General features: G+C 40.7%; 1 protein-coding gene across 1 annotated transcript in view; it reads left to right on the forward strand.

Moving 5' to 3' along the window:
• The window catches only part of LOC140729170 (choline transporter-like protein 1), a 132,019-nt gene that overhangs the window by 23,200 nt on the left and 81,978 nt on the right, over positions 1–26,841 (forward strand). The window contains exons 2-4 of the mRNA XM_073048638.1: positions 21,918–22,007; positions 24,092–24,234; positions 24,728–24,864. Coding sequence (XP_072904739.1) covers positions 21,918–22,007; positions 24,092–24,234; positions 24,728–24,864 — 370 coding nt within the window. The remainder of the gene's footprint in view (positions 1–21,917; positions 22,008–24,091; positions 24,235–24,727; positions 24,865–26,841) is intronic.

A 26,841-nucleotide genomic window follows, 5' to 3' on the forward strand; every position in this document is an offset into this window, starting at 1 on the left:
CACTTTTTTAATATATTATTTCTGTTATTTGCACGATTTTTAATCTATTCAATATCCGTATACTATAATTGATGTAATTATTATTATTATTATTATTATTATTATTATTTTATTTTGCATTTTTCTTCTATCTTATTCAGATTCAGTTTATTGTCCTTTAGAAACCACAAATGCAAATGCAGTTAAAAAATGAGATTGCATTGAACTGCTGCTGCTAAGTTAACAAATTTCACGACACATGCTGGTGATAATATATCTGATTCTGACCTCTCTTGTCATCCAAGGTTCCTGTACCTTGTCATCCTTGCCCTTCCCTCTTATTAGATCAAGCGGGTTCTTGACTTTGTATAACTGATCTTTAAACATATCAGATATGGATTTGCCTGTAAATAACTCTTCCAGTTATTTCTCCCTGCCTCCTGTCTAATGCCCTCATAACTTGCTGTCTTCTAATTTAATACTTTCCTGCATGATCTACTGTTATCTTTATCCGTAACTATTTTAACGCTTAAGGAATTGTGTCTTTCTACTGAAGGGTCTGTCACTTGGCCAGACCCATTTCCAAGTATAAGATTCTCTCCAGTTGGACTATGCACATACTGCTTCAAGAAATCCACTTGGAGATACCTAACACATTCTGCCCCATCTAAGATTTAGCACTAAGGAGTTCCCAGCCTATTTTAGGGTTATTGAAGTCACCCACAATGATGACCCTGCTTTTCAATTCTAACTGTGTATTTGTTCCTTAGTATCCAGGATGGCTATTGGGTGTGGATGGAGTGGATGTCCAGAGTATAAACACCTTTCTTGTTTTTGAGTTCTACCCATATCTACTCAGTCAATGTACCCTCTGTTTCCTGCCCTCAACGCGAATGTGATATTGTGTCTGACTAGTAATACAACCCTTCGCCCTATTTTACCTCCCTTCCTATTTCTTTAAAAACATTGAAATGTGACATGGGCCAAAAGTAAGGATGCCGCCGGGAAAACTGATAATAAGGATGGAGTAAACAGGTGAAATCTGTGACCATTTTGATTACTACTAATTCTAAGCTGGCATAAGCAGTGCACAAGTGATTTTAATACTCCAAGTATCTTGCAGTTGGTTTGAGATGCAATTTTGAAGTATTATTGCCCAGGAAAATCTGAATTTAAAAATAGTGCAAGAGCATTTTATTTAGAGGTTGCCAGCAATGAATTGAAACTGATTTGTGATGGGACTCCCAGAATCCTTCATGGGGAAGTGTAGGAACTGTTAAGATCACTTGATTGCATCTTAAATTTTTCCATAGCTTTAACTGGATTATTATGCTTCAAAAGTAATACTTTTATTTTCCTGTAGATGTTTATACTGTCATCAGTGTGGTCATTCCCCTTTCCCTTTTTCCACTTGTTTTCTTCTTATAGGTCTTCTGATTACTTGTTTTTTTCCACACTGCACTTTACATGCTGCAGAAAAAATATATTGCAGCCTTGCCTCACTGGATAAATCTCATTAATGAGAGTCACTGCAAGTGCTTGAGAGGACTGAGAAACTGGAGATTGTGAGACTTCTACTGTGAGAAATATAGTGCAGTGTAAGGGAGTAAGGCATAAATGAAGTGAAAAATTAGTCATGCACATAAGGCACTGTACAGGAACATTTTAACTATTCAGTTGTTATTTTTAGTATCTTAGTATACCATCGGTCGGGCTGAAGTAACTGCTAAAAGCTGTCTGATGCAAGAGCAGTTTGCTGAGATAAGAAAACAAGGCCATAAAGGGGTTTGAAAACATAATAGGGTGGAACGGTATGTAGTACCAAGTGATTAATCTTGATGCAAGTTAGGAAGTGGGAAGCAGTGTTATGAATTATTTCAAGAATATGTTGGGTGAAGTCCATTACAAAACATAAGACTAAATAAACTACAGGCCTTGATTATTGTACATTCTGAGATATAATTTGCTAAAAGCTGAAGATGTGTTCCACTTCACCATAAAGGACACCATCAGAAATAGCACGCATAAAATGATGGAGGAACTCAACAAGTCAGGTAACAGTTTTGGTAAACAGTTGACATTTCTGGCAGACTCCCTTCATCATGACTAGGAACGATGGGGGGGGGGTCGGAGGTCAGAAGTTAGGAGGGGAGTAGCAGTACAAGCTACCAGGTGAAGGGGAAGGTGGGGGAAGCGGAGATGGTGGGAGAAGCTGGGAGGTGTTTGGTAAAGGAGAAAAGGGCTGGCGAAGAGGACAGTGAATCATAGAATAAAGGGAAGGAGGTGGGAAACTGAAGAGAGTTGATAGGCAGTTCATGACAGTGGGGAAGGGGAAGAGAAGGAATGAGAGAGCCACCAGAATGGGAAAAAGAAAAGGGGAGTATGAGGAAATGGGAGTGGTTACCAGAAGTTAGAGAAATCAATGTTCATGCCATCAGATTGGACAGTACCCAGAGTGAATGTGAGCTGTTGCTTCTCCAACCTATATTTTGCCTCATTGTGGCAATCGGTGTGAGAATGGGAAGTCAAATTGAAATGGGGGCCACCAGGAGATCTTTGCTCTTTTAGTGGACAGAATGAAGGTGCTTGACAGAGGAGTTCTCCAATCTGTGTCAAGTTTCACTGATGTACGGGAGTACAAGATTCAATAAATGACCTTGACAGACCTGCAGGCAAAATACATATCTGCCTGGTGGTGAGGGATGATGTATAGAGGCAGGTGTAGCATTTGTGATGGTGGCAGGCCAAGTGCCAGAAGGTAGATCAATGAGGAGGGACGAGCGGATAGGAAGCCATGGACAAAGCAATCCCTGTGGAGAGCAGCCAAGGGAAAGATGTGTCAGTGGTGGCATTCTGATATTCTGAAGAATGATGTTTTGTATATGTAGCCTTGTGGGGTGTAGGTAAGGAGGTGTGTTATGTCGGGGGGATGGTGAGTGCAGACAATTTGAATGCTTCTCACAGCCCTGCCCCCCAAGCCACCAAAGCCTTTCAGACCCCTAGGATGCTCAGTTATAATTAGTCAACATTGTTGCTCTTTCTGATTCTTATGTTATTTATTTCCATTATCATTGGTTGTTTCTTCCTTATTCATAAATTTATGCAACATTTAAAGAAAAATAAGAATTTCATAACTTCAACGCATTTTGAAGCAGTTTTAGTGCTTTCCCATTGAAGGGACTTGGCCTGAAACCTCGTCTCTTCATTTCCCTCCATAGATAATGCCTGATTCACTGAGAGTGTTACAACCAGGGACGTGATTTTGTACTATAGTGTCTTTTGAGTATCCTACATTTCAATAGGTCAAAGAAACAAAATCAATCATTGTTGCAGTTTTTTTAAGAGGATTGAGTGGGATATAGCCAATGATTCGGAAGGGAATGGAGAAAAAGAACTTTTGGACAATAGAGAAGGGGCTATGTATGTGCTGACCACAAGTTAATTATGTCATGTGGTTTAACATCTGCAGGTGGGAAAATTTGGGAATCATTATCAAGATTAAGATGTGTGGGAGTGAGAAATTAATGGTAAGCATGGATTTTTGAAATGAAAATCCATCCCAGACAAATTGTGGGCTCTGAGAACATGGCAGATATAATGGAGAAGGGGTGGGAAGTGCAGTGGATGAGCTTTAGATGGATTTTTGATACAAACTATTGATTATGAAGATTTGAAGTTTTTATATTTAGATTAAGGTGGTTTGAGTGGAGTAGATAGAATAAGTAAAGGTATTAGAGTCTAAAGAGACTGTTGTGGGATTGCTTTCTGTTTTGTTGTATGTATACCAGTATTTTATATATTGGATTGGAGGAAATAATTTACAGACTAATTATAAAAAGTAATAAATAACTATAAGGCAATTAAGATAAATTGGCCAAAACAACGTTGGATAATTCAACGGCAGTAAACTGTGGTAAAACAGATTGGAAAGAAGTTTAGAATTTGAATGAGTAAAGCTTAGTAACATGCGAGTCGAGAGATTTGAGTGTTTTGATTTACACAAATTTTAATTGGTCCTTCTCCAGTGGGTAGGGAGCTAAGTAGTTTATAGAACAGAAGATTAAAAGATGAAAATTGAGATTCAATTTTGAATCTAAGCAATCCCCCACACCCTATTGGACTATGCAGATTACTTTAATGCACTGGAGAGAGAGTATGCATGAAGTTAAAGTCTGATACACAGGATATAATCTGGTGAATGATTTACAGAGAGGCTTGGAAAATACTGCTGTTTCTAATAAAACTGACGAGTTACTAATATGATGGGTGGGGTAAACAAATCAAGTACTTTTTCCAGGGTTTGTGGTCTCTAGAGATGGATTCAAAAGGCTTAGGGTGGAGAATAGAAGAAGTTGTGTATGTTATTCTAGTTATTAAGTTTGCAGAAAATGCTATAGTAATTGGTGCTTGATAATATCACTCTTTTTAAAAAAAGATAATTCTGTAGAAACAAGAAGGGTTTTGTGAATAGAGAGAGTAGTGTTAAATTACCATTCAGATTAGGCACTCATCAGCTGTTAGTGATGAGCCCAAGAAAGTTCTTTTATTTATAATCTTGTTTTGATTATGTAAGCTGTAGTAAAACCTCAGAGTCAGAGGATTTGGAATTAATGTCCATAAACCTTTAAACAATTTAACTTGATGTTGTCCAGAACAAGGCAGTCCATTTGATTGGTGCCCCATCCAACATCCTACGTATTTATTTCCTGCACCACCATTGCATAGAGGCTGTAGTGTGGCTTTGATGCATTTACCGAGGCCACTGCATGGAGGCTGTAGTGTGGCTTTGATGCATTTACTAGGGCATCTCTAACATCACCTCCTAAATTCACAATCTCAGTGACCAAGAACTCCAGTACACGGAAACACTACACACTGCATGTTCCTTTCCACATGTCATGCCATTTGAGATTTCTGTGTTTGATCCAGAGTCTGGAGTTCCCCTCCCAAAAACTGTGGAAGCACATTGGCGAAAAGAACTACAGCAGGTCAATAAAGCTGCTTACCAGCCTTTCCAGGTGACAAGAAATGAGCAATAAATACTATCCTTACAAGCAATGCCCAGATCCTGAAAAATGAAAGTAGACGATGGTGTGCTAAGTTGTACAGATGATCATTTGGTATTGGCAGCATCAGCTCAAACTTAATTCCTATGAAAGGTCATTAACCAATATTTGTGTTATTTCTTTCTTCAAGACCGTGCTTTGACTTGTTGAGTATCAATTTCTATATTTTGAGATTTACAGTGTCTTTGTTTTATTGTAGATCTGTGCTAGAAAAAAGTGATTAATAAAAGGGTGACGGGCTCAACCCAAAATGTCAGTGGAGCATTTCCTTTCATACATCCTGCCTGACACACTGACTTCCTCTAGAGCTTTGTGTGTTACTTCCAATTTCCTGTATTTGTTGAATCTTGTGTCTTTTAGATAAAAGTGTGCCTCCTTTTTAAGAGTTTCATGTCTAATATAAACTGAACCATAAATGAAAGGAAGACTATAAACTGAATGGCTGTTTCTTGTATTGTCTATTATGACTGCAGGGTAACCAAAGCACAGTTAGGATGACAGAAGAAAGGCAGAGTGATTATATCCACAGTCATCTGTATGTGTGGATGGCCACAAGGAGGTCTTCTAACTAGTCTACACTATTACTGTACCATCCACACTAAGAGATAAAGGCAGTCATGAGAGAATGTTGAATCTCTCGATGGAGAAATAATATCCAAATCATTAGTATTTTTTAAAGCTTGACACATACCAAAGAGCTAGTACTAGATTATATCTAGCAAATGTCATAGTAAAGTTGAAAGATTGAGGATTATGATGAATCATAGGATTAATCATTTAATCATGGGATAATCATATGAATGCAGGCGGTCTTGGGTCCTATTTCTAAGAAACAGTGTTCTACCATTCAAGACCATCCAGAAGTGGGTTACAAGAGTGATCCTGGGAATGAAAGGGTTACCTTGTAAGGAGTGTTTGATAGCTTGTAATGACTCGAATGTAGAGTGGAGGGGTGAGGAAACTCATTGAAATCTACCAAATAGTGGAAGGCTTAGACAGAGTTAACGTAGAGAGGATGTGTATCATAGTCGGAGACTTCTGGACCACAGGGCACAACATCAGAATAGAGGAACGTCCCTCTAGAGCAGAAATGAGGAGGAATTTCTGTATCCAGAAGGTAGTGAATCTGTGGAATTCAATGCCAAGATGGCTGTGGAGGCAAAGTCATTCGGTGTACTTAAATCAAAGGTTCATAAGTTCTTAATTAGTAAAGGCAGTAAAGATTACAAGGAGAAGGCAGAATGAGGTTGTGAGGGAAAATAAATCACAAGATCAAATGGCAGAGCAGACTTGATGGGCTAAATGGTCTAATTCTGCTCCTGTGTCTTATGGTCTTGCTCTGCACTCAGAGGCATGGACTGATTAAATATGGTCTTCATAGCTTTAAAGGGAGATTATAATTGACTGAAATGAGAAACTCGGTGTAAATAATGGTAATGTCCACAAACATACACTCAGTGGCGACTTTATTAGGTATCTCCTGTACCTAATAAAGTGGCCACTGAGTGTATGTTTGTGGACTTCTGCTGCTGTAGATCATCCACTTCAAGGTCTGATATGTTGTGCATTCAAAATGCTCTTTACGGAACTGGAAGTTGGTTTTTGGGGTGTCCCTTTTTGTTTGTAGAGCTAGCTGCTTTTTTTGGGTAGCCATCTAGTTTTGGGTTGTGAGGGTGGGGTGGATTCTCCAGTACCAACATTATCTGTTGGTTTTTTGTATTTCCTTGTTATCTATATCTTGTTATCTATAACTTGTGGTTATTTGAGTTATTATTTCCTTTTTGTCAGCGTGAACCAGTTTGCCTGTTCTCCTCCGACCTCTCTCATTAGTAAGGTGATTTTACACACAGAACTGCTGCTCACTTGTTTTTGCTTTTCATGCCATTCTCTCTGAATTCTAGAGATTGGTGTGCATGAAAATCCCAGGAGATCAGCAGTTTCTGAGTTACTCAAACCACCTGTCAACAACAATCGTTTCACAATCAGGGTCATGTAGATCACATTTCTTCCCCATTCCGATCAACTGAACATCTTAACCATGTCTGCATGATGTTATGCATTGTTGCTGCCATATGATTGGTTGATTAGATGTTTGCATTAGCAAGCAGGTGTACAGGTGTACCTGATTAAAGTGGCCACTGAGTTTATATTCATGAACTTAAGTAGATCTTTGTCAAGGTCCCACACAGGAGAAAAGTTTAAAAGGTAGTATCCTGCGGGCTCAAGGACAATTTGATAAATTGAATCTGGAGTTAGCTTGGTAATAGGAGGCACATAAGAAATAGGGTCAGGAGTAGGCTATTTGGTCCATTGATCCTGCTCTGTCATTCAATAAGATCGTAGCTGATCTGGCCATTGACTCATCTCCACCTACCTGCCTTGTCCCCTTAATCCTTAATTCCCCTACTATGCAAAAATCTATCCAATCTTGGATTAAATATATTTACTGAGGTAGCCCCCATTGCTTCATTGGGCAGAGAATTCCACAGATTCACTATTCTTTGGGAAAGCAGTTCCCTCCTCATCTCCATTCTAAATTACTTCCCCAAATCTTGAGTCTATGTCCCCTAGTTCTAGTCTCACCTACCAGTGTAAACAACTCTCCTGCCTCTAACTTATCTAGAAGAAGAAGAAGAAATTGTCTTTCAACTCATGAGAGAGCATAGGCCGTCAACTTTTTTGCTGTTGATGTTTCTGTAGCAGGCAATTTCTTTCTTTTTTTTAACAAGGTTGAGTTGCTAGCTTGACGCTCAACCCAGCATGGATAGAATGTGTGCATGGTAGCTGGCTGGATTCGAACTCAGGACCTTCAGCCCCGAAGTCCAGCACTGATGCCACTACACCACCAGTTGGCTATCTTATCTATCCCTTTCATAATTTTATATGTTTCTATAAGATCTCCTCTCATTCTTCTGAATTCCAGTGAGTACAGTCCCAGGTGACTCAATCTCTTCTCATAGTCTAACCCCCTCATCTCTGGAATCAACCTGGTGAACCTCCTCTGCATTACCTCCAAATCCAATATATCCTCCTTCAAGTAAGGAGACCAGAACTGCACGCAGTACTCCAGACAACGTACACAAAATGCTGGAGGAACTCAGCAGGCCAGGCAGCATCTATGGGGAAAAAAGTACAGTCAATGTTTTGGACCGAAACCATTTGGCAGGACTAAAGAAAAAAAGCTGAGGAGTAGATTTGAAAGTTGGGGAGAGGGGAGAGAGAAATGGCAGGTGCTAGGTGAAACTTGGAGGGGGAGGGATGAAGCAAAGAACTAGGAAGTTGATTGGTGAAAGAGAGAAGGCCATGGAAGAAAGAGAAAGGTTGTGGGGGGGGGGGGGGAGCACCAGAAGGAGGTGATGGGGCGAGCAAGTAGATAACATGAGAGGGGGCCAAGGGGATGGGAAATGGTTGGGGAGTAAGCATTGCTGGATGTTTGAGAAAATCCATGTTCATGCCATCAGTTTGGAGGTTAACCAAATTAAATATAAGGTGTTGCTCCTCCAACCTAAGTGTGGCCTTATCATGACAGTGGATCCAACTGGATCCCACCATAAGACGCATCTCCCCCCCCCACCCACTTTCTTTCCGTAGGGATCCTTCCCTACGCGACTCGCTTGTCTGTTCGTCCCTCCCCACTTACCTCCGTCCTGGCACTTACCCTTGCAAGCAGAACAGGTGCTACACCTGCCTCTATACCTTCTCCCTTGCTACCATTCAGGGTCCCAAACAGTCCCTCCAGGTGAGGCGACACTTCACCTGTGAGTCTGTTGGAGTCATATACTGTGTTTGGTGCTCCCATTGTGGCCTTTTGGATATCGGTGAGACCCAACGTAGATTGTGACTCCACTTCGCCGAGCATCCACACTCTGTCTGCCAAAACTAGTAGGATCTCCCAGTGGCAACCCATTTTAATTCCACTTCCCATTCCCATTCCGATAATGTCCATGGCCTCCTCCACTGTGTACAGCAGCATGCTGCAATTTTTTACTATTTAAATTATAATCTCCTCTTTCATTTTTCCTTCCAAAGTGATGATCTTGCATTTACCAACATTGTACTCCATCTGCCAGACCCTTGCCCATCTCTCTGCAGACTCTTCGTATCTTCTGCGCAATTTGATTTTCCGCTCAATTTAGTATCATCAGCAGACTTAGATACGCTATACTTGGTCCCTTCTTCCACATCGTTAATGTATATCATGAACAGTTGTGGGCCCAGCACCGACCCCTGTGGCACACCGCTCACCACTGATTTCCTACCAGAGTAATGCCCATGTATCCCAATTCTCTGCTTTCTGTTAGTTAACCAATCCTCTATCCATGCTAATGCATCACCCCTTCCCCAACTCTATGCATCCTTATGAAAACACACACACACAGAATGCTGGAGGAACTCAGGCCTGGCAGTGTCAATGGAGAAGAGTAAACATTTGATGTTTCATGCCAAGAGCCTTCAACAGGACTGAAGGAAAAAGAAGAGTCAGAGTAAGAAGGTTGGGGAGGGGCGAGGGAAGGAAGAACTACTAGGTAGTAGGTGATAGGTGAAACTGGAAGAAGGGGCGGGTTGAAGTACAGAGCTGGGAAGTTGATTGGTGAAAGAGATAAAAGACAGGGGGGGGGGGGGGAATCTGACTGGAGAGGACAAAAGACCAAGGAAGAAATGGAAGGTAGAGGAGCACCAGATAGAGGTGGTGGGCAGGTAATGAGATAAGGTAAGAGAGGGGAATGGGGAATGGCAAAAGAGAGGGGTTGCCATTACTGGAAAAGTTTGAGAAATTGATGTTCATGCCATCAGGTTCATGCCATCCTGAGGACAGGAACATCAATTTCTCACTCTCTGAATTCCAGCATCTGCAGCTTTTCTCTTGTTTTTGAACAGCCTGGGTCGTGAGAATCTTTGATGGATGCTACTTTCCTATGACAGCATTTCATGTCGATGTGCTTACTGTTAAGATGGCTTACCCGTAATCCACTACCTTTTATAGGATTTTCCATTCAAAGGCATTGGTGTTCCTATACCAGGTCATAATGCAGCCAGTTGATGCACTCTCCACGACACATCTATAGAAATTTGTCGAAGTTCTGGGTGTCACAGGGATTAAGGATGGTTTCCTTGCTGTTTTTTTGTATACAAAACCACTTTTACCAGATGTCTCTGGAGATGTGGCTCATTAGCCTCTACTACAGGCACTGGACTAGGGTGAGATAACCACCTTTCTCAAACTCCATAAAGTAGGGTTGGTATGACTTGCAATCCACCAAAACTGGGAAGTTTGGATGTCTTGACCACCTGAACCCTGATCTGTGTGAATACTGTGTAAATACTGCTCCCATCCAATTAGCCATTGGCAAGAAATAACAAAACATACACTGCATACAATTATAAAGAAAGTATATTTACAAATTTCAACTTTACCAAACAGTAAGAAAAAGAGAAGTTAACCCAGTCCAAATGTGCACATAAGTTGGGAGCTCATCTTGAGGTTTTCTTTTATTTGTGCGCTGGCACACATCACCTTACAAATGTCACTTGAAATCCATTTTGAACAAATGGACTCCCCCACTGAAGTACTGGTCCTTCCTCCTCGAAGCCATTCATCTGCACAAAACACCTCGTGCAGCAGGGATGGCATCCTCAGCCATCTTCCCTCCTGTCGTCTCCCAGCTCCCACCGAAAAGACCTTGACCCTCACCAGTGGCCATCACAAAACCTCTCCACCCAACGTTCTTCAGAACCTTCTCCCAGTTCCATCATCCTGATTGGCTGATGCAACTTTCCCTTTTAGCTCACACACAAATATGCTAGAAGCAAGAAATGACTGCTCTTACAGAACTGCTGAAATGAAATCCCTACAGCATTGCAGTAAAAATCTTAACCATATACATTAATGATACAATGTGAATGTTAGAAATATGATTAGTATATTTACAGATGACATAAAACTTGGTGTGTTGTTCATGAGGAGGATGGTGCTTGGCTACAGAACCAAATTGAAGTTGATATGATATACAGAGCAATGGCTCATGGAATTTAATCCACAGCTGGGGTGATGCATTTTGAGAGACCTGTTAAGGCTCAGGTAATTGCAATGAATGATACAAGGAAGTACTTACAGAGGGCCTCTTTGTCAGTGTCCAAGGTTCATGAAAGCAGCAGCAGCAAGGCATACACAATACTTGTTTTTACTATTTGAGACGTAGGATATAAGAACAGGGAGGTTATAAAACTAACTTTATAAAACATTAATTAGGTTACAGCAGGAGCATTGTGTGCCACTTTAGTCACCACACTGTTAAAAGGATGTGTTTGCACTAAAGACAATGCAGAGAAGATTCACCATGAGCTTGGCCTGTGATGGAGCATTTCAGCTGTGAAGAGAAACTCAACAGGCTGAATTTGTTTTCCTTGGAGCAGAGTGTGTTCTGAGAAATCTGACAGAGATGGATAAATTATTGGGGATGTAGACTGGATTGTGAGAAACTTTTCCCTTGACATGAGTGTCTATTAACCAGAAAATAAGTGATTTAAAAGCTAGGAGACAGAAATTTGAAGAAGAAATCTTGAATGAAGAGTGTGATTAGAATCCATCTTGGTAGTGGAAGCTCTCAATATTTAAGAACTTGTTTAGATAGGCTGTTGATAGAGTGCTGCAAAATGGGATTAATGTTTCTGTGTATTTGATAACCACCACAGATGCTAGGGCTGAAGGACCTGTTTCCAAGCTTAATGACAGTGACCATTTAGTAATCACAACATGATTTCCTCTACAACAAGGAAAATTAATCATAGATGATGTAATTGATTTACACAGCACCACCCTTTAGCACACAATGTCAGGAATAGTGCTTCCTTACTGGTATGAATTTCTATCTGAAAACTTACTATTTTGCAGGCTAGTTCAAATCCAATTTGGTGCTCTTTTAGTAAATTACTGTGTTTTTAACATTGTGAAGTTCTATTTAGCCCTAGGTTGTTTTGAAACTCCACTCATTTGCACAGCTCTGTTCCATGTTTATTGGGGATCAATCCTGTCTCCTTTAACTTTTAAGGTGCTAAAGTTTGTTCTATTTCCCTCCTATTCCTCTTGTTATGCAGAATTTCTGTCTTGCTGAGCGGGTGTACATTGCGATGGAAACTGAGTTATAGGAAATGACGATGTATGTTTACTTTTCACAATTCGGAACTATAGTATACAACAGTTCCTGAAAAAATTGGTCACTGGAATTTCCTTAGCAGAAAGTGGTCACTTATAGAAACATAGAAAATAGGTGCAGGAGTAAGGCCATTCGGCCCTTTGAGCCTGCACCGCCATTCAGTATATCATAGCTGATCATCCAACTCAGAACCCTGTACCTGCTTTCCTCTCCATACTTCCTGATCCCTTTAGCCACAAGGGCCTTATCTAACTTCCTCTTAAGTATAGCCAATGAACCGGCCTCAACTGTTTCCTGTTTCAGAGAGTTCCACAGATTCACCACTCTCTGTGTGAAGAAGTTTTTCCTCATCTCGGTCCTAAAAGGCTTCCCCTTTATCCTTAAACTGTGACCCCCTCGTTTGGACTTCCCCAACATCGGAAACAATTTTCCTGCATCTAGCCTGTCCAATCTCTTTAGAGTTTTATACGTTTCAATAAGATCCCCCCTCAATCTTCTAAATTCCAGTGAGTATGCTTCATATGAATCATTCATCTTATTTTGCCAGCATAATTTTTTTTTCTTCCCTGTGCTCATGGATATTTCCTTTGTGCCTCTGCATTTTTAATCTCAACATACCAAGTGCTGGTGAATTGGTGAATGTGTTCATTACTTAGAATTCTACAGTCTGAGGGAAGTTTGTTCAGTTAATTTTCAATGAAAGTTTCTGCATTACCCATGATGTTTTCCTTTAGATGTCCTGGTCTTCTGAACAACTCTGAAATCTGACTCTGTAAGATTGGGCCTTATTTGGAATACCAAACAGGAAATCTGGATCTAATGAATTATAGACTGGATCTGCAAATACTGTTCCTCATCCTGGGTGCATAAATTGCCACTAACCTGAAAATAGAGAGGTCCAGAAATAGAAGAGTTAATTATAATTCTATGTCCCACAACGTCACATCCTAGAATATGCAGGCAAACCAAACTACACCTAATGGGTTGACTTAACCATTAATATTTGAAAAAGTTAACCAAATTGCGCAATAAACAAACAGGTTCTGCCTCTATCCATTCAGTAGGTTTTGATATGAGGTAGAGAAATCTTCAGGGCTGAAACTACCAAATATCTGCACTTACTTTTAAGAGCTAACTGGAATGCTTTGAGAGGTTGGTCATGACTAGACTGAACTTCTGCCTCAGCAAGAACCTAGACCCACTGCAATTTGCCTATCACCACAATAGATCAACAGCAGGTGCAGTCTCAATGCCACACAGCTTTAGACCATCTGGACAACACAAACACCTATGTCAGGATGCTGTTCATTGACTATATCTCTGCATTTAAAACCATCAGTCCCACAATCATGATTGAGAAGTTGTAGAACCTGGGCCTCTGTACCTCCCTCTGCAATTGGATCCTCGACTTCCTAAACGGAAGACCACAATCTGTGCGGATTGGTGATAACATCTCCTCCACGCTGACAATCAACATTGGTGCACCTCGGGGGTGTGTGGTTAGCCCACTGCTCTGCTGTCTATATACACATGACTGTGGCTAGGCATAGCTCAAATACCATCTATGAATTTGCTGAAGGTACAACCATTGTTGGTAGAATCTCAGGTGGTGAAGAGAGGGTGTACAGGAGTGAGATATACCAACTAGAGGAATGGTACTGCAGCAACAACCTGTCAGTAAGATGAAAGAGCTGATTGTGGACTGCAGGAAGGGTAAGATGAAGGAACACATACCAATCCTCTTAGAGGGATCAAAATTGGAGAGAGTGAGCAGCTTCAAATTCCTGGGTGTCAAGATCTCTGAGGATCTAACCTGGTCCCAACATATCAATACAGTTATAAAGAAGGCAAAAAAGTGTCTATACTTCATTAGGAGTTTGAAGAGATTTAGCATGTCAACAAATACACTCAAAAACTTCTATAGATGTACTGTGGAGTGCATTCTGACAGGCTGCATCATTGTCTGGTATGGGTGGCTGGGGGCTACCACATAGGACCGAAAGAAGCTGGAGAGGGTTGTAAGTCTAGTTAGCTCCATCTTGGGTACTAGCCTACAAAGTGCTCAGGACATCTTTTGGGACTGGTGTCTCAGAAAGGCAGCATCCATTATTAAAGACGTCCAGCACGCAGGGCATGCCCTTTTCTCGCTGTTACCATCAGGTAGGAGATACAGAAGTCTAAAGGCACACACTCGGCGATTCAGGAACAGCTTCTTCTCCTCTGCCATTTGATTCCTAAATGGACATTGAACCCTTGGACACTACCTCACTTTACAGTATTTCTATTTTTGCACATTTTTAATCTATTCAATAAATGTAATTGATTTACTTGTTTATTTTTTATTTTATTTATTATTATTTTTTCTCTCTGCTAGATTACGTATTGCATTGAACTGCTGCTGCTAAGTTAACAAATTCCATATCACATGCTGGTGATAGTAAATCTGATTCTGGTGTCAGATTGCAAGAGAGGGAATTTGTTGAATGCCTGTGAGATGGCTTTTTAGAACAACTTGTCCTTGAGACTGCTCATGTAAAAGCTATCTTAAATTGGGTGTTATGTAGTAACCCAGATCTTATTAATGAGCTTAATGTAAAGGAACCTTTAGGAGGCGGTGATCATAATATGATTAAATTTGTACTGCAGTTTGAAAGGGAGAAGCATAAGTCATATATATCAATATCACAACAGAATGAAGGGAATTACAGAGGCATGAAAAAGGAGCTTGCCAAGGTGGATTGGAGGAAGATACTAGTGAGGATAATGGCACAGCAGAATTGGCTGAAGTTTCTCGGAATAGTTCACAAGGCGCATGATCCATATGTCCCAAGAAGTTGCTATCAAATGGCAGGGGTAGGCAACTGAGGCTGACAAGGGAAGTTGAGGACTGCATAAAAGCCAAGGAAAGGGCATATAAGGTAGCAAAAGTGATTAGGAAGTTGAATGATTGAGGAACTTTAAAATCCAACAAAAGGCAACAAAAAAGCTGTAAGAAGGGAAAAGATAAAATGTAAGGGCAGACTAGTCAATAATATAAAGCAGCATACCAAACATTTTTGAGTATGTAAAAGGGATATTGGATGACTGGAAAATGATGCTGCTGAAGTAGTAATGGGGGACAAAGAAATGGTAGATGAACTTAATGGGTATTTTGCATTAGTCTTCACTGTGGAAGACAGTAGTAGTGTGCCAAAGGTCCATGAGTGCCATCGCTGTTACAAAGAAAAAAGTGCTAGGCAAACTCAAAGGTCCTAAGGTGGATAAGTCAACTGCACTAGATGGATTACATCCCAGAGTCCTGAGAGAGGTTGTTGAAACGATAACAGATGAGTTGGTCATGATCTTGCAAGAATCACTTGATTCTGGAATGGTCCAGGAGGACTGGAAGATGCAAATGTCACACCACTCTTTAAGAAGGAAGAAAGGCAAAAGAAATTATGGACCAGTTAGTATAACCTCAGTGGTTGGGAAAATGTTGGAGTCTATTATTAAGGGTGAGGTTTTGGGGCATTTGTAGACTAATTATAAAATAAGTCCGTCAGCATGGTTTCTGTAAAGGGAAATCTTGCCTGACAAATCTGTTAGAGTTCTTCGAGGAAATAAGTAGAATGGATGAAGGAGAGGCAATGGATGTCATTTAGTTCGATTTTCAGAAGGTATTTGATAAGGTGCCATACATGAGATTGCTTAACAAGATAAAATCTGATGGCATTGCAAGAAAGATACTGACATGGATGGAGGAATGGCTGACAGGCAGGAAGCAGCGTGTGGGAAGAAAGGTTTTTTTTCTAGTTGGCTGCCAGTGACTAGTGGTGTTCTTCAGGGATCAGTATTGGGACCTCTGCTTTTCAAATTGTTTGTCAATGATTTGGATAATGGAATTGATGGCTTTGTGGCAAAGTTTGCGGATGATACGAAGATAGGTGGAAGGCTAGGTAGTGCCGAGGAAGCAATGCGTTTGCAGCAGGATTTGGACAAATTGGAAGAATGAGCATAAAAGTGGCAGGTGGAATACAGTGTTGGGAAGTGTATGATGCATTTTAGTAAAAGGAACAATAGTGTGGAGTATTATCTAAATGGGGAGAAAGTTCAAACATCAGAAGTGCAGAGGGAATTTGGAGTCCTCATGCAAGACTCCCAGAAGGGTAATTTATAGGTTGAGTCTGTGGTAAAGAAGACTAATGCAATGTTGGCATTTATTTCAAGGGGAATGGATTATAAATGCAAGGAAATATGCTGAGGCGTTATAAGACGGTAGTCAGGCCGCACTTGAAATATTGTCAATAGTTTTGGCCCGCATATCTCAGAAAAGATGTGTTGTCATTGGGAGAGTCAAGAGCAGGTTCATAAGGATGATTCTGGGAATGAAGGGGTTAATGTATGAGGAGCATTTTGCAGCTTTGGGCCTGTACTCACTGGAATTTAGAATAATGTGGTGGGGGGGGGGTGGGATCTCACTGAAACCTACTGAATGTTGAAAGGACTAGATAGGATGGATATGGAGAGGATGTTTTCTATGTTGGGGGTATCCAGAACTAGAGGTACAGCCTTAAAATTAAGAAGCAATCTTTTAGAATAGAGGTAAGGAGGAATTTTTTTAACCAGAGTGTAGTGAATCTGTGGAATGCTCTGCCATAGACTGCGGTGGAGGCCAAGTCCATGGATATATTTAAGGCAGAAGTGATGGATATGGCTAGAAGACAGGTGTATGGGGTTGAGTGGGATCCGGGATCCGCCATGATGGAATGGCGGAGCAGACTTGATGGGCTGAATGGCCTAATTCTGCTCCAACATTTTATGGTCTTGTGCTTCACATAGATCTTATAGTTGAGGTTACGTCCTTGAAAATTGTGACTATAGATGATGCACAACAAAATATTTTTCCACTCCTTTGATCTTCTTATTGGTAATTTTATGCAAGATGCAATGAGGAACAGTGTAACTGCAGATTTTTCCTTATGTTGAGGTGATCTTTTCAGAAATGTTCTATCTTGAATGGTTTTCCAGAATTTTGAAGCTAGGTTATAAGAGGATGACTTCTGCATAGAAGTATGCCATACCAATGTTAATTTTAGTCCAACTTGAGCTCCAGCTAGGATCTTATCTGAATGAAATCACATGAATCATAGCACAAAACTAAAAAATTACTCTTCTGTTTCTGTGTCTATATAAAATTCACAGTTAAAGTTGAACCTGCCTGCCCATTGCCTCCCTCTGGTGCTCCCCCCCTGTCTCTTCCCCAGCCTTGTATCTCTTTCACCAATCATCCCCAGCTTTTTTCGTCACCCCCCCCCCCCCCCACAAAAAACCTGGTTTTACCTATCACTACTCTTTTTTTTCTCCAGTCCTGCTGAAGCATCTCAGACCAAAACATCAACTGTACTCTTTTCCATAGATGCTGTGATGAGCAAACCAGACTGAGATGGGGTCCAGAGTTGACCCCCTGTGAACTATGCTGCTAATGAGAGAGAGAGAAGAAAGGTGGGGAGGCATCCTGCTGCAGATGAGAGAGGGAGAGAGAGAGAGACATGATTTAATATTATGGCTTTAGCTGATTGTTTACCTTTGCTCCAAGGACATTTTCTTTGCCTGCTTGTGTGGATTCTTGCTGAAGTGATGAACGGCCTGATGGATGGCCGGTACCCCGCAAGGGGAGATAAAAAGCAGGTCTGCGAAGACACAAGCAGACACACCATGGGACACTGAAAGAGCGTTGTGCACCCACAATACCCACTGGTATTGAAAGCCTAGAAGAGGCAGATGTCCCGTTTGCCTGTGCTCAGGTTGTTGAAGTACCTGTGGATTCACAGGGTACTGAACCTTGTGTTGAAACTCAGTTAAGGTCTGAGGTGTCTGATTTGGTTAAAAAGGAATGCAGTCCCTTGGGTCAGATAGACTTGGTTCAGTGAGGGGTTTGGAGGATTGATTCGGGGGAATCGATCAGAGGCTCGCAGTGTGTGAAGGTGCGACCGATGGGGGCTTGTTTGTGTGTCCACCCTCGCCTGGGTGACAGGTCTACCACTGAAGAACGGTTGTACGGGTGACTATAACAGAACAGGAAGACAATGGGAAGATCGACGGCAACGGCATCACCTCTCGCTCTCTCTCTCTTTCCCCAACGGTACACCAGCAACTACCTCGACCTAAACTAAACTGAACTGAACAAAGCTCTGCACCATCGTAAGACTATTCATTTACCCCTAGACTTTGAAAGAGCTTGGTTTTGATTCCTATTTCCACGTTTCTGTATATATCATTGCTAACCTGTTTCATATATTTGCATTTTTATAGTACTGTATTACTTAGTTTACTAATAAATGCTATTAGTTACAGTAATACCAGACTCCAACGTGTATTCCATTTCTGCTGGTTCGGTAACCCGGTCACGGGGTACGTGACAAATTGGGGCCTTTGTCAATTTGGGGGACTGTTGAATTGATTGGGGTAAATTCCCTTATCTGATTTGGGTTGTGTGAAACAAAGACAGCAGAAATGGACATTGATAAGTTTTTGGCAGAGCCCACCTTGTGAGGCATTAGAAGATGTCAGGAGGGTGGAGCTGTTGAGTATTGCAAGAAAGTTGAATCTTTTGAAGATGAAGACGTCAACAAGGAAGTCAGAGATGCAGAGAGCCATAGCCGAATGTAATGTATCTACGGGGGTGTTTCAAGATGAGGAGTTGGAGTTGTTTCCCGAAAGGAAACCGAGAGAGGTTGAGATCCAACTGAAGATGGAAAAATTAAGGTTTGAGGCTGAGGAGAGGAAAAGAATGCAGCAGTATGAGTTTGAGTTACGAGTAAAAGAGCTGGAGGCTGAAGAAGCAATAAAATGAGAGGAAAGGGAAAGACAGAGACAATTTGAGAGGAAGATGTGGCAGCTGGTAGGTCCAGTGTTGGACCCTGGTGATTTTTATAGCTTGAAAGAGCTGGTTGTTATTGAAGAATGTAAGAAGTGTGTTCCCGATGTTGTAAGGGCATTCTGAGATGAAAAGGATGCCGCTACCTTGAGGGAGTCTGCTGGGTTAGCAGACAAGGTTGTTTTAACCCACAAGGTTGAGTTTGCTCCGGATAGGGGTTGCCCAGAGAGTAGCTGGGAGGATCAGGGGAACCTGGAATTTGAAGCTGGGACTGGTATTGAAAGCCTAGAAGAGGCAGATGTCCCATTTGCCTGTGTTCAGGTTGTTGAAGTACCTGTGGATTCACAGGGTACTGAACCTTGTGTTGAAACTCAGTTAAGGTCTGAGGTGTCTGATTTGGTTAAAAAGGAATGCAGTCCTGTTGGGTCAGATAGACTTGGTTCAGTGAGTTAACCCTGGTGCCAGTGGAAATTGAGGATTCTCAGTCACTTGTGTTAGACAGTGTTTTAAAAGTTGGTGATGTGAATTTTATTGACAATATTGAGAAGGGGGCTGTTGTTCAAGATTACAATGTAGAGCACAAGATTGTGTTGGTTTTGAGAGACCACCTGTCTGGGTTACAATGGGGACAAATCGAAATAAAGGTCAAAAAAGCGGAATTGATGGATTGTTTGGGAACTTTCAGAATGTAAATGTAGTCTTCCTAAGTTTAATGATGGTGCTAAGTTTGGGAAACATTAAATTGGCACCTATCCAGGGTAAAGTTAATTTAGCCAGACAGCTCACAAGCAAGCTTGTGGCTATTGAGGACCTGCCCATAGATTCGGAAATTTATCCCACCTGCGCAGTAACCTGAAGCATGGCGGAAAAGGCTGCTGAGACAGACACTAATTTAGCTGAGACGTTTTTACCGACCCTGTATCAGCAGGGGTTAGAGGATAACGAAGCTGAGGAGAGTAAGGGTGACGAGGCGGATTTACCATTATCGAGGAAAGAATTTGTGAGGGAACAGAGGAAAGATGAGGAACTTGTGGCTTTGAAGCAGACAGCTCTCTCTGAGGAGGGAATTAAAAAGGAGCCAGTGGGATTCTACATTAAAGATAGAGTATTAATGAGAAAGTGGAGACTGGCTACAGTACCCGCAGATGAGGATTCGGCGATTTTATACCAGGTGGTAGTTCCGAAAGTTTATCGGGGCAAAATTTTGAACCTGGCCCACAAGATACCCCTAGGTGGACATTTTGGAGTAAGGAAAACAGTAGATAGGGTTATGAGAGAATTCTACTGGCCCAATATGAGGAAGGAGATTCAGTCCAATCAGGGGAGTACATTCACGTCCCACACGTTCCAACGTATGATGTCTAAGATGGGAGTTAAACACATTTTGTCCTCTGCATACCACCCAGAGTTCCAAGGGGCTTTGGAGCGGTTCCACTCGACTCTGAAAACCATGATAAAAACCTACTGCCAGGAGAATATCAGAGACTGGGATGATGGATTACCCCTCTTGCTGTTCGCAGTGAGGGACATGGTTCAGGGGTCGTTGGAGTTTAGCCCATTCGAGCTTGTTTTCTGTCATAGGCCCAAGGGACCTCTTGACCTTACTTAGAGAGAAATGGTCTAACCCGACAATGCATGTCAATGTGATTGACTATGTTTTAAAATTCCGTGAGAGGCTTAATAAGATATGCGACCTTGCAAAGAAAAATCTACAAGACTCCCAAGTCAAAATGAAGCAGTGGTATGATGAACAAGCACAAGAACTGATGTTTCAGGTTGGTGATAAGGTCCTGGTTTTATTTCACTTGGTGACCAACCCCCTGCAGGCGAGCTTCCAAGGTCCATTCAAGGTAATTAAAAAGATAGACTCTTTGAACTATGTTATTGAAACCCCTGATTGGCGCAAGCCAACTCAGTTAGTTCATATCAATATGTTAAAAGCTTATCATGACCCCAAGGCAGCACCAGTCAGTGCTGTCATTAAAACAAATGAGGCTGTGGAAACTGCTAATGAGGGGCAAGAGCATTTTGAAAAGATAAATATAGTGCCCATCAGACTGGAGAACAATGTTGTTTTGACCAACTTTGTTGATAAGGTCTGTCATTTGGAGTCTACCACTGAAGAATAGTCATACGGGGTCACAGTCAGTGACCATAACAGAACAGGATGATCGATGGCAACAGCATCACCTCTCTCTCTCTCTCTCTCTCTCTCTCTCTCTCTCTCTCTCCCTCTCCCTCTCCCTCTCCCTCTCCCTCTCTCTCTCCCTCTCTCCCTCTCTCTCCCTCTCTCCCCTCTCTCTCCCTCTCTCCCTCTCTCCCTCTCTCCCTCTCTCCCTCTCTCCCTCTCTCCCTCTCTCCCTCTCTCCCTCTCTCCCTCTCTCCCTCTCTCCCTCTCTCCCTCCCTCTCTCTCTCTCCAAAAGTACACCAGCAACTACCTCGACCTAAACTGAACTGAATTCTGCACCATCGTAAGACTATTCATTTACCCCTAGACTTTGAAAGAGCTTGGTTTTGATTCCTATTTCCACGTTTCTGTATATATCATTGCTAACTTGTTTCATATATTTGCATTTTTATAGTACTGTATTACTTAGTTTATAAATAAACACTATTAGTTACAGTAATGCCAGACTCCAATGTGTATTCCATTTCTGCTGGTTCGGTAACCCGGTCACGGGATACGTGACAATGCTGTCTGGCCTGCTGAGTTCCTCCAGCATTTTATGTGTGTTGCGATAATAGAAGGGTTATTGTTGCCATTTAAATAGTTGGAGATTTGTTAAATTTTAAGAAATGATTTATGACACTCTACACCAAAAGAACTGTCTTATTATACGGACATATTTATTTTTCTGTAGGACTCAGTTCGACAATGGAAACCACTGAAAGAGCGCAGCTGTACAGACGTCTTGTGGTTGCTGATATTCATAGTGTTTTGTGTTGGCATGGTAAGTTCACCTTCATTTTTGTTGCAGGGCTTTGTACAAAGTGTTGAATATAAAGTTGCATCTGTAGATTAACAGGTCCAAGGCTTTTAAACAGCAAAGTAATTGCTCATTACTTATTTAATCAGAGGCATCCTCTTAAGGGGTTTGGTGGGGGAGGAGGAGAACTTGTGGTTTATATGTGAAGAACAAGTATTCAGAATGAAATGTCTGAACTAACTCTTGGAAACATCCAATCCAGTAGATATAAATCAGTATCTTTAATTTGGTGTATTCACCTGTAGAAATTTAATAGAATAGAAAAAAAGATGGGATTCGAAGAGATTAGAGTAAAACTTAAAAAAAAGCTTTTTTTCTCAAATAATGAAATCATACTCCACATTTAATTTTTTAGAAACAGGGTTGGTGCTTAATATAATGATTTTTGGAAAATAATTTAAATGTTAATACATATTGTATTTGTGATATACATTGTATATGTTGTATATATTGTATTCCAAATTCCAAATAGAAACTAGAGAGAACATAGTACAAGCTCTGATTATTATTTTCTATTGCACTTTGTTTACATGAATGGTGCCATAGAACCAGAAGGTATTTGAGGCATTTCATAAAGAGAATGACCAAATAGACTGTGTTGGCAGTGTGGGCATTGTTGGAAAAAAATTAGGCATTGTATAAATGAAAATTTAGACAGGCTCAGGTTAATTGAGGGCAAACAACGATGATATGTTAAAAGAAGATTGTTGTCTAAATTGATTTTCTTAAGAGGTACGGACAAGATTCAATGGACAGTATATAATTTGATATACTAAATATTTTCACCTGGTAGATTAAATAAAAGTCTCTGTGATTCAAGAAAGAATAAGAAGCTTGTTTAAAACATGTTCAATGGGCAAAAGCAAAGGATTATTATTGTAGTGATTAGAGAGGTGTGTATAAAGTGTCTGCAGGCCTTGTGCTCCTTATGGTTCAAATCAATCACTGAACTGAACTATAGGAACCAATATTAAAAAGTTGGTTGATCATGCAAATTCTAGTAGTGGAATTGACAATGAAGTGGAAAGTACTTGACTAGGAAGTTATTATTGGCCTTCTTAGGTGGACATGGAAGTGATGAATGGATTTCAGTCTGGAAAAATGCAAGGAAATGCATTGCAACAGTCAAACAAGGCAGAGTAAGATACTCTGATGTACAGTAGCCAAGGATTTTGGAATGCAAGTCCACAAATCTCTGAAGGCAGCAGGAGAGGTGATCAAGATGTACATGTTGTACACCTGCTTTTATTGACTGAGGTATAAATACAAGAGAGGGCAGTCATATTAAAACTGTATGAAACAGTATCACAGCCGGAGCTCTGTACAGTTATAGTTATCATTTGGCAGGCATGCTGTGATGACACTCAGCTACAGAAGACATAATTGTAATGGTTGACACGTTTGTTATGCAGAGTGTCTCTTTAGATTGTGTTTGGTTGCAGAGTTCTCCATAGGGAAACCACTGAGCAGAGATGGCAACATCTAATATATCTTCTATGAGATGATAAGAGAGACTACAATAGGAAGGATGTGGAAACCATAGAAAGGGTGCAGAGGAGATTTACAAGGATGTTTCCTGGATTGGGGAGCATGCCTTATGAGAATAAGTTGAGTGAACTCATCTTTTTCTCCTTGGAGTGAAGGAGGATGAGAGGTGACCTGATAGAGGTGTACAAGATGATGAGAGGCATTGATCGTGTGGATAGTCAGAGGCTTTTTCCCAGGGCTGAAATGGCTAGCATGAGAGGGCACAGTTTTAAGGTGCTTGGAAGTAGGTACAGAGGAGATGTCAGGGGTAAGTTTTTAATGCAGAAAGTGGTGAGTGCGTGGAATGGGCTGCTGGCGACGGTGGTGGAGGCAGATACGATAGGGTCTTTTAAGAGACTCCTGGACAGGTACATGGAGCTCAGAAAAAGAGACTATGGGTAACCCTTGGTTATTTCTAAGGTAAGGACATATTTGGTACAGTTCTGTGGGCCGAAGGGCTTGTATTGTGCTGTAGGTTTTTCTATATTTCTGTGTTAAACTTGTGAAATGTTCTCTTGCAGGCGATCATTTGTGGCTTTGCAATAGCTTCTGGAGCTGCATGGAGATTGGTGTATGGTTATGATAGTTATGGAAATATTTGTGGTCATACGAATACAAAAATCGAAGGTGTTAAATTGAGTGGTCGTAATCTTACAGACCAAAAGTAAGTGTGTTATGGATATTGGTATTGGTTTATTATTGACACATGTGCATTGAATTAGAATGAGGTAAAATAACAACAATGCGGAATGAAGTACTGTATAAAGGCCACCATAAAAGTACAGTGGAGGTGCAGGATTGTGCAAGAGGTCCATTCCAGAGCCCTATAACAGTGGGATAGGAACTGTCCTTGAGTCTGGTGGTACATTCTTTCATGCTGTTGTATCTTCTCAGTGGGAAAGGGGATAAGAAAGAATGTCCGGGATGGCTGGGGTCTTCGATTATACTGGTTGCTTCTTTGACATAGCAAGAAGTACAGACAGATTCCATAGAGAGGAGGCTGGTTCCAGTGATGTGCTGAGCTGTATCCAGAACTCTCTACATTTCACTTTGCAATGTAGTAATTTTGTCCAAAAGAGTTTTGCAAATGTGCTTCAATATTTCTTACTTTCTTTCCTTCTTTTCCCCATTCTCTCCCCAAAAAATACAATGTGCAGATATGTCTTTTTCTTTGAACCATGCAACTGGGATGCTGTGAACCTGAAAGTCAACTCAGCAACATTATGTGTTACTAGTTGTCCAGATATGGATCTTAATACACTTACGGATGTTCGAAATTTTGCAAAAAATAATGGTAAGTCCAAAAGTTGGTCATGGGTGCGACAGGAATAATGACAGAAGAAAGTTTAAAAATTATTTTTGTTCGTGGTCTCATCATTGCTTTAGCATTCAAACTGCTGAGAATAATTGAATATCAATTTAATACAAAATGAATATTTCAATATAAGCGTTTTATGACCAGGCCTTGGGATACATACTAAATTTCTGTCTAAGAATTTACCATTTTTAGCTTTTGTGTTTTTGTTATATATGTCTTTCCAGCATGATGTGTTATCCCCTATGAATTTCTTGGACAGGTGTATGTCCTGAGGATAAAGGGGAAACAAAAGAAGTACTTTACCTATGAGTTCTAGAAAGAATTTGATAAGGTTATTAAAAATAAAACCACGTGGATTGAAGATTGGCTAGTTTACAGGAAAGACGGCAAGCATAATTGTTTCTTTTTCTGGTGCTAAAGGTATAATAAATGGTTGCTGACAGGGTTTAGAGCTGGAGCATCAGCTTTTTACTAATACCTTGCATGGAATAACTAAGTGTATGGCTACTACCTAAATAGTTGAGAGATTAAATAGTTTGAAGATGCTAATGGATCTGAGTGTGCTGTTGCATGATGTGAATTAAATGCAAAGGTGTGAACTTTGTACTTTAATTATATAGGGCACTGGTGAAACTGGAGTACTCAATCGATAAATGTGTTGCAAGCAGTTCCATAAACTATGCAGGGTTAATGAGTGGAATGATGGGTTGTATGATGCGCAAAGGTTGAATAAGTTAGTTTTATAATAATGAAAGAGGCCTGAATTGAAAGATGCAGACCCTAGGGATCTTGACAGAAAGGATCTAATGTTTCCTGAAATGAAGTCTCTGTTTAAAAAAATTAAGAAGTCAGCCAATGACAATTTAAGGGAAGACACCATTTTTCCCTTGTGTGTTGACTCTTCATAACTCTTCCTCAGAATATTTTGAAGGCAGATGTAGAGCGTGAGAGATTCTGGGTAGTTGTAATTAAGGAATGAGTTTTCAATTGGGCATCAGTTGTGAACACATTTATGGTAGACCAGGCTCAAGGGGGCGAAGCTTTCTAGCCTTGCTCTAGTTTGTACATGTATATAACTCTTTAATTGAACTAATAGGCTACAATGTAGAAGTTTACAATTTAAATATAATGGATAGTTTCTATTTTAAAAAGTTCTAATTACAGTACCTTGTAAAATTATTCAGCCCCAACCCTTTGTTCGGATAAATGAGTATGACAACCAGGGATTTTGATCAATTTACTGAGAACTTTTATTTGTGAATCCCATGCTCCATTTTCATAATAGAGCCAAAAAATAGGGAAAATTGAAAGCATGAAAAACTAAAAATTCAGAAAAACTGAAATGTCAGCAGTTCAGAAGTATTCATCCCCCTTTGCTCAGTACATAGTTGAGCTACTTCTCGCAGCTATTACAATTGATGGTCTTTTTCGAAAAGTCTCTATTAGCTTTGCACAACATGATGGAGCAAGATTTTTGAAAAGTTGCTCAAGCTGTGCCAGGTCAGTTGGGGAGTGCCAGCGGACAACTATCTTGAGTTCTTACCGGAGATGTTCGATCAGGTTAAGGTCAGGACTCTGACTAGTCCAATCAAAGAAATCAATCTTCTTCATTTGAAGCCTCTCCATGGTTGCTCTGGCAGTGTGATTTGAGTCATTGTAATGCTGAAAGATGAACTTTCTTTCTAGCTTAAGCTTTCTGTCAGAAGCTGGGCAGGTTTTTATCCAGGATCTCTCTGTATTTAGTAGCATCCTATCAATCCTGACCAGATTTCCAGGCACTGCTGCTGAAAAGAATTCTCATGCATGGTGCTACCTCCACTATTTTACAGAAGGGATGGTGTTACCTAGCTAATGCACAGTATTAGATTTATGCCACATGTACCACTTAGTAGTGAGACCCGGAAGTTCTACTTAAGTCTCAGCTGACCACAATATCGTCACATATTTACAGTA

The sequence above is a fragment of the Hemitrygon akajei genome, chromosome 6 (genome assembly GCF_048418815.1).
Source record: "Hemitrygon akajei chromosome 6, sHemAka1.3, whole genome shotgun sequence".
NCBI classification, from domain to species: domain Eukaryota; kingdom Metazoa; phylum Chordata; class Chondrichthyes; order Myliobatiformes; family Dasyatidae; genus Hemitrygon; species Hemitrygon akajei.